Consider the following 10,692-nt stretch of genomic DNA (forward strand, 5'->3'; position numbering starts at 1 on the left):
GAAGCTTTGACCTTCGTTTCAAGATTTGCCTGTTCATGGTATAGACAAAGCAGTAGGTCAGTAAGTTTAACCATTTATAATGTTAAAGTGTTTTGTTTAGAGGTTTAACTTAACAGTGTAATATTGTATTTTTAGAATGAGAGGGAGAAACTTCAGACAAGGATAGATGAAATGAACAACATACTTAAGAAGATTGAGAACTGTCTCACTGAGGTGGAAATAGGTAAAGTATTTTGAACACTTTCCCAAAGGTAGTTTAATTTTACCTAACAGCTTCCCTATGGTACAGATTGCTGGTATCACTATGCTGAAGCCTTGTATTAGCAATTTGAGACATTAGAGCAAAATAAAGCTCTTTACCTGTGGTCATCCATAACACAATCAACAAGAGATGCCCAAGATAATAAACCTCTTTAGAAAGTTCTTCATAACCTAGACTGTAATCTTATTTTTTTAATAGATGAACTTATTATCTCCATTTGGAAAATAGCTGTCCTTTTAGTTTGACCTCTCATATTCCCAATTTGTTAGTATTGTTGTCCTGCAGTGCTTTCTCATAAATCACAAAATTCCACATAATCATCAAATTTAGAAGCTCTTAGTCCTTAGCTATCTTGACCTCCTTCAGCATTTGACACTGATGATTATTCTCTTCCTTCTGAATCTTTCATCTCCCTAAACCTCTATGATATTGTACTACCCTGACTCTTTTTTTTTCTGACTATTCCTTTTAGCTTCTCTGTTGCTGTCTCTCTAACTTCTTTTGTAGGCCTTTAGATTTTATCATCTACTCATTTCTATATTCTCTCCTTCATGCTTTCATCTGCCTTAACATTTGTGTTTGTATGATTTCCAAATTCAGTTAAATTCATCATTTGTTGAACACCTGCTGCATGCCCAATACTATGCTTAGCCTCAGAAAAAAAAGATATTATAAACACAGATTTTTGCCCTTAAATAGCTTATAATTATTCTGAGTGAGGTCATCTTTAGCCTCTCTCTTGAGTTCCAAACTTAACATTTCTAGTTTCTTGCTGAACCTTTATGCAAATATGTCTTTAAGCACCTTAAGGACATTGTTATTTCCAAAATAAAATCTGAAAATCTGCTCTCCCTATGATGTTTCTCATCTCTGTTAATGGCATCACTATTGTTACATACTGTAAACAGCTAAAAACTTTCATTGTCTTTGAGTCTCTCTAATCAGGTCCTGTCATATCTGCTTCTTCAGCATCTCGTATTCTTTCCCATTCCCATTAAGGCTATCATCAATTCTGACACGCTATTCCAAGTCTTCTAACTAATCTTTCTATACTCTTTTTTTTTTTTAAGTTTATTTACTTATTTTTTTGAGAGAGATGGTGAGCAGGGGAAGGGCAGAGAGAGAGAGAGGGAGATAGAGAATCCCAAGCAGGCTCCACACTGTTAGCACAGAGCCCCTCACAGGACTCGAACTCACAAACCATGAGATCATGACCCGAGATGAAACCAAGAGTCAGACACTTAACCAACCAAGCCACCTAGGCACCCTGCAATTTTTCTACACTCTTAATTTCATCCTACCTCCTTCTAGTCCAACCTGCGCATTGCTGCCAGATTAAATAATTATGAAGAACAGTTTTCATTATGTTACTCCCTTCACAAACTTCTTTCCATTTATAACAATAAAGTCCAAACACCTAAGCTTGACATTTACATTCTCCACAATAATTTTTAGGTCTTCCTTTCTTAGATGATTTACTATTATTCTTCTATTATGCATCCCAGATTCCAACCAAATCTTGTCATCTCTATGCAGTCCTGCTATTTTGTCTTTGCTAATGCATTTTCCTTCTGTTTTCTACCAAAGGAAGCAGTCCTTATCTCCCTTGAGCTCCTGTAGCTGTTTTATTAGTCCTTCTTGTAGTATACATCTACTTGTAATTATAGTTATTTTTATATAGCTATCTCCCTAATGTGTAAGCTCCATGGAAGCAAAGATCAGCTTTTATTTTTCTCCATATCCTTCAGAGTTCTTAGTACTATGCTTTGCATTGAGCAAGTGCCTAGTACATGTTTTCTACATTGCATTGATAGTGAGTGTATGAATTCCATAATCTTAGACTCCTACTACTCATGCCCTACTCCTTTGTTCATTACCTTTCTTTCTACTTCACATATGAAAAACAAGCTATTAGGTCAGAACTTTTGAACTTCCTACTTCCAAACAAATCAAACTTTTATATATCTATATCCATTCTTTCATCATTCCTTTCTTTTCCCTAAGACCAATCTTTCCACCTAAACTTCAGTTCCATCCCCTCTTCTCAGGAATTTCATATCACTGATTTTCCCTTATCTCTTACATATTCAACCTTTCTGCCTCCTCTCTAAAGGATATATTCACCTCTCTCTTATCTTTAAAATACCAAAAACCACACTTCTTTCTCTAGATACCACTGACAAATAGCTATTTCTTTCTCATTCCTTAATTATGCCTTGAGCAAATATACTGAGTACCTATGTTGTGCCATGTACAGTGCTCAATGCTTAGAATACTATGGTGATTAAACACAAAAACTTTATGGCCCTGTGGAGCTTCTCATCTAGAAAAGAATATAAGAATTAAATAATTTAGGGCACCTGGATGGCTCAGTCAGTTAAGCATCTGACTCTTGGTTTCAGCTCAGCTCTTGATCTCAAGGCTTTGAACCTTGTGGTTTCAAACCCCCTGCTGGGCTCTGAGCTGCCTGTGTGGAGCCTGCTTGGGATTCTTTCTCTCTCCCTCTCACTGTCTCTCTCTGCCTCTCCCCAATTTGCTCTGTCTCTCCCAAAATAAATAAGTAAGCTTAAAAATAATAATTTTATGTTAAGTGCTGTGAGAGAGGTTACACGGTGCTGTAAGGTCCTGAAACAAATCTAACCTAGTCAGGTCCGGAGGAGCTTCTCTCTGTGGAAATGGCTTTTAAGTTAAGATCTGAAAATGAGGAGGATTTAAAGTGAGGAAGGGAAAGCAGACTATTTAATATGAATAACACACACAGAAGTTCTTCTATGGGAAAGAATGTAACAAGTATAAGGATCTGAAATAAGGCCAATGTTGGCTAGAATAGAGAAAGCGCAAGAGAGAACATGATTCAGATAAAGCTGGAGATGTCAGCTTTGTGGGCCTGGGCAAGGAGGGCCCCTTAAGGAGGTTTGACTTTTTCTGAGAACAGTGAGCAACCTTGAAGAGTATTAAGCATTGGCTGCAATGTAGAGATGGAATTTGAATAGATGAAGAGTAAATGTAAGAAGTTAAGTACTTATTGGAAATGTGCACACATGCTTTTGTGTATGTGTATCTGTTCCTGTTTCTTGTCCATGGGGTTGCCTAACAATAACTTCAACATATGCAATTATATGTAAACAATTTCTACCTCAGAGTGGCCTATGAGAAGCTGCTGTTGGAGATCATTGTATGTGGCTCAAAGTTCACTTGTCTGCCGCTAGAAGCAAGTCTTTGTATGAAATTATAAGTATAGCTCAGTGCTTTATTGGCAAGGAAAGGTGGGGAATGATGACTATTTGTGAAATACTGTTAACACTTCATTTTGGGACCATCTTTTTTTCTCATCTCTGGTTATTTTTGACTGAGTTATTCTAATGCACATTGCCTACTTAGAAACTAAGAATTTGGAGGATGGAGAGAAAGACAATCCTATGGAAGAATGGAATTCAGAAATGAGAGCTGCAGAGAAAGGTAACTGAATTAATTAAGATAAATGGGGAAAAAAAACAAGTTATTTTCTGTTTATTTAGGTGAGATAAAGTGATACAGAATTTTCAATAGAACAGATGATTTTTTGTAGCAACATTTTAATGTGTCCATTCTGACAGATTTTTTTTTTTCCCTAAAGAACTGGAACAGTTGAAAACTGAAGAAGAAGAGCTCCAAAGGTCAGCTTCAACTGCAGTGTTAGAAAATAGGCTAAACTTTGCAAGGCTAAATGGCTTCCTACCTCTAAAAACTGACAAGATTAGGCACATGAATATTGAATTAAGACTGACTCAGGGCTTCTGTTCCACCTTGAACTTGACCTGTTTTAGTTGGCAGTGTTTTCTAAGCACTTACGGGGCATTAATCCAAGGTAGTATTTCTCAAGCTTGAATAATATCGGGATCCTTTTAAAGAAAATAAACCTAGCATTAAACTGTTTTTATATTGTACTTTTTTTTTTTTTTTAAGTTTATTTACTTACTTTGAGAGAAAGAAGACAGAGAATCCCAAGTAGGCTCCATACTGTCACTGCAGAGCCCAACACGGGGCTCACTCCCACAAACCATGAGATCAAGACCTGAGTGGAAATCAAGAGTCGGATCCTTAACTGACTGAGCCACCCAGGCACCCCAAAATGAAAAGTAAATTTTAATAATAATATTAAAGAATATGCAAACCGTCAAAGATGCAAACCTTCATGGATGCTAATTTTGAGAACCATTGGTTTAAGCTTTTCCTAATTAGACCCTCACTTCTAGATTAATGCTTATTAAAAAAAAAAAAAAACACAAGAAAAAAAAAACTAAGAAAACAAAAATGGATGCCATTCACTTCACTGGGGAGCCATCTAGCATGTGACTTCTTCTCATAAACCTTTTATTTTTATGGAGTCCAAATTCTCTGACAACAGCCTTATCTCTCTGATTACCTGCTATGATTTGCAGAAATCTCTTAGAACTGGAAGTACAGAAAGAGCAGACCCTTGCTCAAATAGACTTCGTGCAAAAACAAACAAATAGAACTGAAGAGCTACTGGATCAGTTGAGGTAAGGAAAAGCAGGTGTCATTAGTTTGTGTTTTACCCTGTGCCTTTGTAGTTGGCTAACCTATTACAGCAGTTGACATGTGTTTTTAACATGTATCACTGTTGTTGTTTTTTTTAAGTTTATTTATTGATTTTGAGAGAGAGCCCACATACAGTGGGAGAGGGGCAGAGAGAGAGGGAGAGAGAGAGAGATTCCCAAGCAGGCTCTGCAGTGCCAGCACGGAGCCTGACATGGGGCTTGAAACCACAAACCAGGACTTAAACCCGGGGCTTGAACCCTTGAACCTTGAAATCATGACCCGAGCCAAAATCAAGAGTTGGACACTTACCTGACTGAGCCACCCAGATGCCCCTGTGTATCACTATCTTTAACCCGTAATACAATACAACCTCAAAAAGAGTCAATGTACTCAACACCAAGCTGAAAGTATACAAGGTGGGAAAGCTATGAAATTATCATTTTAAAATATTTAACACTTTATATTGCCTAAACTTGGGTTTTCTCTGATGCAGAACTCAAAATTGGGTCAATTCTTTCAAAAGCATATTTGTACATTCACGGTATTTGAATCAAAATATTTGATTATCTCCCAAGCCAGCAAAAAACTTCAGCAAATATTGCTGGCACTCTTTGTGTGGTATCAAAAGTTAACTCTCCTCTTCTTTTACTTCAGAAAAAAATTTTTGTCTTTGTTTATTTCTCTCCAGCGTGTCTGAGTGGGAAGTCATCGAGTGGAGTGATGATCAAGCTGTGTTCACCTTTCTTTATGACACAATAGAACTTACCATCACCTTTGGAGAGCCAGCAGGTGAGTAGCAAAAGTAATTCCTCTGCAGAAAAATGTATGGATAAACTCACTAAGGAGTCCAATCTTTATTTTACTACAATAATAACTATTAACATAATGAAATGAAAGCACACTAGAAGAAGCAATTATTTTAATTTACAATAATAGGATTTCATTTTATTAGATAGAGAATAAAATAAAAATTCAACTAATGAAAGTTGACCTTTGTTGAATGACATTAGATGAAAGAAATTTTACATATCCAAATAATGGATCAATATGCTATTTGCATCTATTTATTCTGGCTTCCTTTTTTCCATCTGTCTTTTTTGATAGACTTACTCTAATGGCTGGTGACACTTGTTTTGTTTTGTTTTGTTTTGTTTTGTTTTGAGAGAGAACATGAGCAGGGGAGGGGCAGAGAGAGAGGAGGACAGAAGGTCCAAAGCAGGCTGTCTGCTGACAGTAGCCAGCCTATTGTGGGGCTTGAACTCACGAACCGAAGCTTGAGTTCATGACTTGAGCTGAAGTTGGATGTTCAGCCAACTGAGCCACCCAGGTACCCCTTGATATTTTTTTTTTTTTTTTTGTACTTAAATTAACCTAAAAAGTTCATTGGAAGTTCTGTATATATTGGTAGGCTTAACAGAGTCTTTGAAATCAGTATATGGTAACTGGACAGAGTTCTAGCTATTTTGTTAAGAGGCTCCTGTCGGTGTCTTTAGGTCTTTTCTCTGAAACAATTTCAGCATAGCAAACCAAACTTCACATTTTTCCAGCCTCCACACATGATTCTCCTTAAAATTTCCTTTTCTCAAAGAATATCAACAACTTCAGTCCAGGTCCAAAATTAAATGTTTATTTGTTTGTTTGTTTGTTTGTTTATTTTGAGAGAGAGAGAGGGTGGGGGAGGAGTGGGTAGAGTGAGAGGGAGAGAGAGAATGCCAAACAGACTCTGCACTCAAGCCACCCACATGCTCTAGTCCAGGTCCAAAATTAAAACAGGAATCACTCTTTACCTCTTTATTTTATCCCTTGCCAGGCATATCTAATCATCAATAAGACTTACTGATTTTAATTTCTTAATACTGATCCACTTTTCTTCATTTCCTATCAATAGTCATTTCTAACCAAATGACTACAATAACATTCAAACTGGCCTTTCTGGATCTTCTCCTTTTCCCCTCCAATTCATCTTCCTTCCTGCAGCTATGGGGATTGTTAAAAATCTGATTATGCACCAAATACTCTTAGACTAATGATCAAAATATTTGCTATGAACTGTAACATCTTGCAAGAATTTAATTTTTCCTCCTTTTCCTGCCTCATCTTAAACTATTCTCTGCACTTTCGCACATGGATTTCTTTCATTTCCCTTTTTTTTTTTTTTTTTTTTTTTAAAGTAGGCTCCACACACAATGTGGGCCATGAACTCACAACCCTGAGAATCAAGGGTCTCATGCTCTGATGACTGGCCAGCTAGGCACCCCTCTTTCATTTCTTTAAAAGATCATGGTCGGGGCGCCTGCGTGGCTCGGTCGGTTAAGCATCCGACTTCGGCTCAGGTCATGATCTCACGGTCCGTGAGTTCAAGCCCCGTGTCGGGCTCTGTGCTGACCGCTCAGAGCCTGGAGCCTGTTTCAGATTCTGTGTCTCCCTCTCTTTCTGCCCCTCCCCTGTTCATGCTCTGTCTCTCTGTGTCTCAAAAATAAATAAACGTTAAAATTTAAAAAAAAAACAAAAAACAAAAGATCATGGTCTTTTTATGGTCAGTCATATTCCATCCTTCTCCAGGACCTTCATAATGATCTTTTTTATGCCTGGAAACCCTTTCCCTTGCCTTTGTCCATTTGGACTACTATAACAAAAATGCCATAAACTGGGTAGCTTATGAACAACCAAAATTTATTTTCTACATTTCTGGAAGCTGGAGATCCAAGACTGGGATGCCAGCATGCTCAGGTAAGAGCCCTCTTCCAGGGCGCATACTTTTTATTGTATCCTTATATGCTGAAAGTCCAAGCTAGCTCTTTAGGGTCTCTTCTGAGACCCTAATTAATCTCGTTCATAAGGGGTCTACCCTCATGTCTGAAATACCTCCCCAAAAATCTGTCACCTAATACCATCACCTTGGGCATTAAGATTTCAACATACAAATTTGAGGGGAGGACACAATCATTCATACCATAGTACTCCCTCTCCACTAAATAAATTTCTGCCAGTAATTCTTAAGAGCTCAGCTCAATTATCACTTTCTCAGGAAAGTTTTCCTTGACTCTCCTTTTACCCATTCCTTCTACTAGTTACCTTCCTCTTATATATTTTCTCATTGCTTCCCGCAGTTTTACTTAATAGTGCCTATTCCCAGTTGTAGTTTTTGGTGTGTTTATTTGTGCAATTATCTGTGTATCCCCCTGAGCTATTAGCTTTTTGAGAATATAATTTGATCGTGTCTTTTTGTCTCATTATTGTATCCCCAGTGCCTAACACATAGAAAATATTCAATAACATGAAAAGAATCAGAATTCGAGAAACATGAGAGAACTCTAGAGTTTGGAGGAGGAAGCAGCTCTCCTGGCTACCTAAAACTCATTACTGTAATGCAAAGAGCATAAATCATTTGCACTGTATTTATAAAAAGAAAGTAGGTGTGAAGAGATCATAGTCATTTTTTTGTATGGTGTCTGAAAATAGTATCTTTGCACAAAATTTAGGAGTTAAAGGAGGAGGCCTTGATAAATTTAAAATAAAGGTACTACACCTTAAATTTCCTTCAAAGGCCTGTCAGTAAGTGTAGTTCGGCAGTCTCGGGGAGCCTTTACCATTCACAAAAAATAATATGATTCAAGGATATACCTTTAGCTGCTTATATTAAAAAAAACACTCTGTTTGGGCACCTGGGTGGCTCAGTCACTTGAGCATCTGACCCTTGATTTCAGCTCATGTCATGATCCCAAAGTGGTGGGATCGAGCCCCATGTCAAACTCTGCACTGAGTGTGGACCCTTCTTAAGATTCTCTTTCTTCTCTCTCTCTCTCTTCACATGCTCTCTCTCTCTCTAAAGAAAAAACAAAAACAAAAAACCCTGCTACCCAGAAAGAGTAGGCTTGTAAAGTACTGAGTTGTATGTGGCTTAAAATCAGATAATAAAAAGAAATACTACTCTTACTCTGGTTCTTCCTAGTTGGTCTCCCTTTCCTGGACAAGGCTTTCAGGAAGATTGTTGACCTGAATTTTCAGTCTCTGTTAGATGGTAAGTCCAGTTATCCACAAAAAACTTGTTGAATATTTACAAGTGTAAATTGCTCCTTGAGAGCTCTTTCACATACAAAGTTAAATATAAACAATAATAATAATAATAATTTGTCCTTAGAAATGTTTATTAGACATAAAATTGCTTGGATAATGTTCCAAATATTAGGTAGGATTTAATTTTTTTAATTATTACTAGATTTTAAGCAATGATTGATGATTAATAATAGCTGTTTCCATAATTGAAAAATTACCATTATGAGTACTTAATCTGTATCAGGCATTAATGTTACTTACGTTAACACTTGGAGGTAAGGTTCCTCATTTTACAAATTAGAGAACTGCAGCTCAAAAGAAGTAAGTGTTGTGCTTAGGATCACTCAGGTTGTAAGGAAAGGCAGGATTTAAACTTAGGTTTATGTTACATTTAAGCCCATGTTTTTAACCAGCTTCTATTCTGTACATGATAAAGGCTTGAGTTTTTATAAGAATGTCTGTGTTTACTATATATGTTGATTTATGTGTTTGAAAATAAAACGGAGAGGATACTTAGATACCTAGTAGTTTGAAGGTATTTCTAGTTTATATAATATTTCTAACTTATGTGTAGAAGATAAATGAAAGTAAGTAATACCCTGTTGTTGTTGTTTTTCCTTCCTCAGAGGATAAAGCTCCTCCTTCCTCCCTTTTAGTTCATAAGCTTATCTTCCAGTACATTGAGAAACAAGAATCCTGGAAGAAGAAATGTAAAACACAGCATGAGGTTCCCAAGGTAAATCTGATTAAAGTATTTTGAAAGAAAATTTTGTTTTCTGTCACAAAAAGAAGAGCTCTGAGGGGCTTCTGGGTGGCTCATTTGGTTAGATGTCCAACTCTTGGTTTCGGCTCAGGTCATGATCTCACAGTTTCATGAGTTGGATCCCTGCATCAGGCTCTCCTGGTGGCATGAAGCCTGCTTGGGACACTCTGTCTCTTCCTCTCTCTCTGCCCCTATCTCACTCACACTGTCTCTGTCTCTCTCAAAAATAAGTAAACTTAAAAAAAAAATTTTTTTTTTAATAATAAATTAAAGGGGCGCCTGGGTGGCTCAGTCGGTTGAGCATCCAACCTTGGCTTAGGTCATGATCTCACATTTTGTGCATTCGAGCCCCACATCGGGCTCTGTGCTGACAGCTCAGCATCTGGAGCCTGCTTTGGATTCTGTGTCTCATTCTCTCTCTGCCCCTACCCGACTTGTGCTCTTTCTCTGTCTCTCAAAAAAAATAAATGTAAAAAGAATTTTTTTTAAAAATAATAAATTTTAAAAAAAGAAGAGCTGCAATTTTATATATGTAATAGTGGATCCTGAAATTATAAAAATATTGGGGTGCCTGGGTGGCTCAGTTGGTTAAGCATCCGACTTCAGCTCAAGTCATAATCTCACAGTTCATGAATTCAAGTCCCATGTCAGGCTCTGTGCTGACAGCTCAGAGCCTGGAGCCTGCTTTGGATTCTGTGTCTCCCTCTCTCTCTGCCCCTCCCCCATTCATGTGCTCTCTCTCGAAAATAAACATTTTTAAAAAAATGAAAGTATAGGGGCGTTTGTGTGGCTCAGTCTTTTGGGCGTCTGACTTCGACTCAGGTCATGATCTCACGGCTCATGGGTTCAAGCCCCACATCAGACTCTGTGCTGACAACTCAGAGCCTGGAGCCTGCTTTGGATTCTGTGTCTTCCTCTCTCTCTGCCCCTCCTCAGCTCAAACTCTGTCTCTGTCTCTCTCTCAAAAATAAACATTACAGGGGCGCCTGGGTGGCGCAGTCGGTTAAGCGTCCGACTTCAGCCAGGTCACGATCTCGCGGTCCGTGAGTTCGAGCCCCGCGTCAGGCTC

The 10,692-nt window shown here is 37.8% G+C and overlaps 1 protein-coding gene across 2 annotated transcripts in view; it reads left to right on the top strand.

The window, feature by feature from the left end:
• KNL1 (kinetochore scaffold 1) overlaps positions 1-10,692 on the top strand; it is a 66,759-nt gene that overhangs the window by 53,543 nt on the left and 2,524 nt on the right. For both annotated transcript variants that reach the window (XM_049613356.1, XM_049613358.1), the window contains exons 17-23: positions 136-223; positions 3,644-3,721; positions 3,879-3,918; positions 4,684-4,785; positions 5,493-5,593; positions 8,757-8,825; positions 9,487-9,596. In XM_049613356.1, the coding sequence (XP_049469313.1) occupies positions 136-223; positions 3,644-3,721; positions 3,879-3,918; positions 4,684-4,785; positions 5,493-5,593; positions 8,757-8,825; positions 9,487-9,596 (588 nt within the window). The remainder of the gene's footprint in view (positions 1-135; positions 224-3,643; positions 3,722-3,878; positions 3,919-4,683; positions 4,786-5,492; positions 5,594-8,756; positions 8,826-9,486; positions 9,597-10,692) is intronic.

The sequence above is a fragment of the Panthera uncia genome (assembly GCF_023721935.1).
Source record: "Panthera uncia isolate 11264 chromosome B3 unlocalized genomic scaffold, Puncia_PCG_1.0 HiC_scaffold_1, whole genome shotgun sequence".
Lineage (NCBI taxonomy): Eukaryota > Metazoa > Chordata > Mammalia > Carnivora > Felidae > Panthera > Panthera uncia.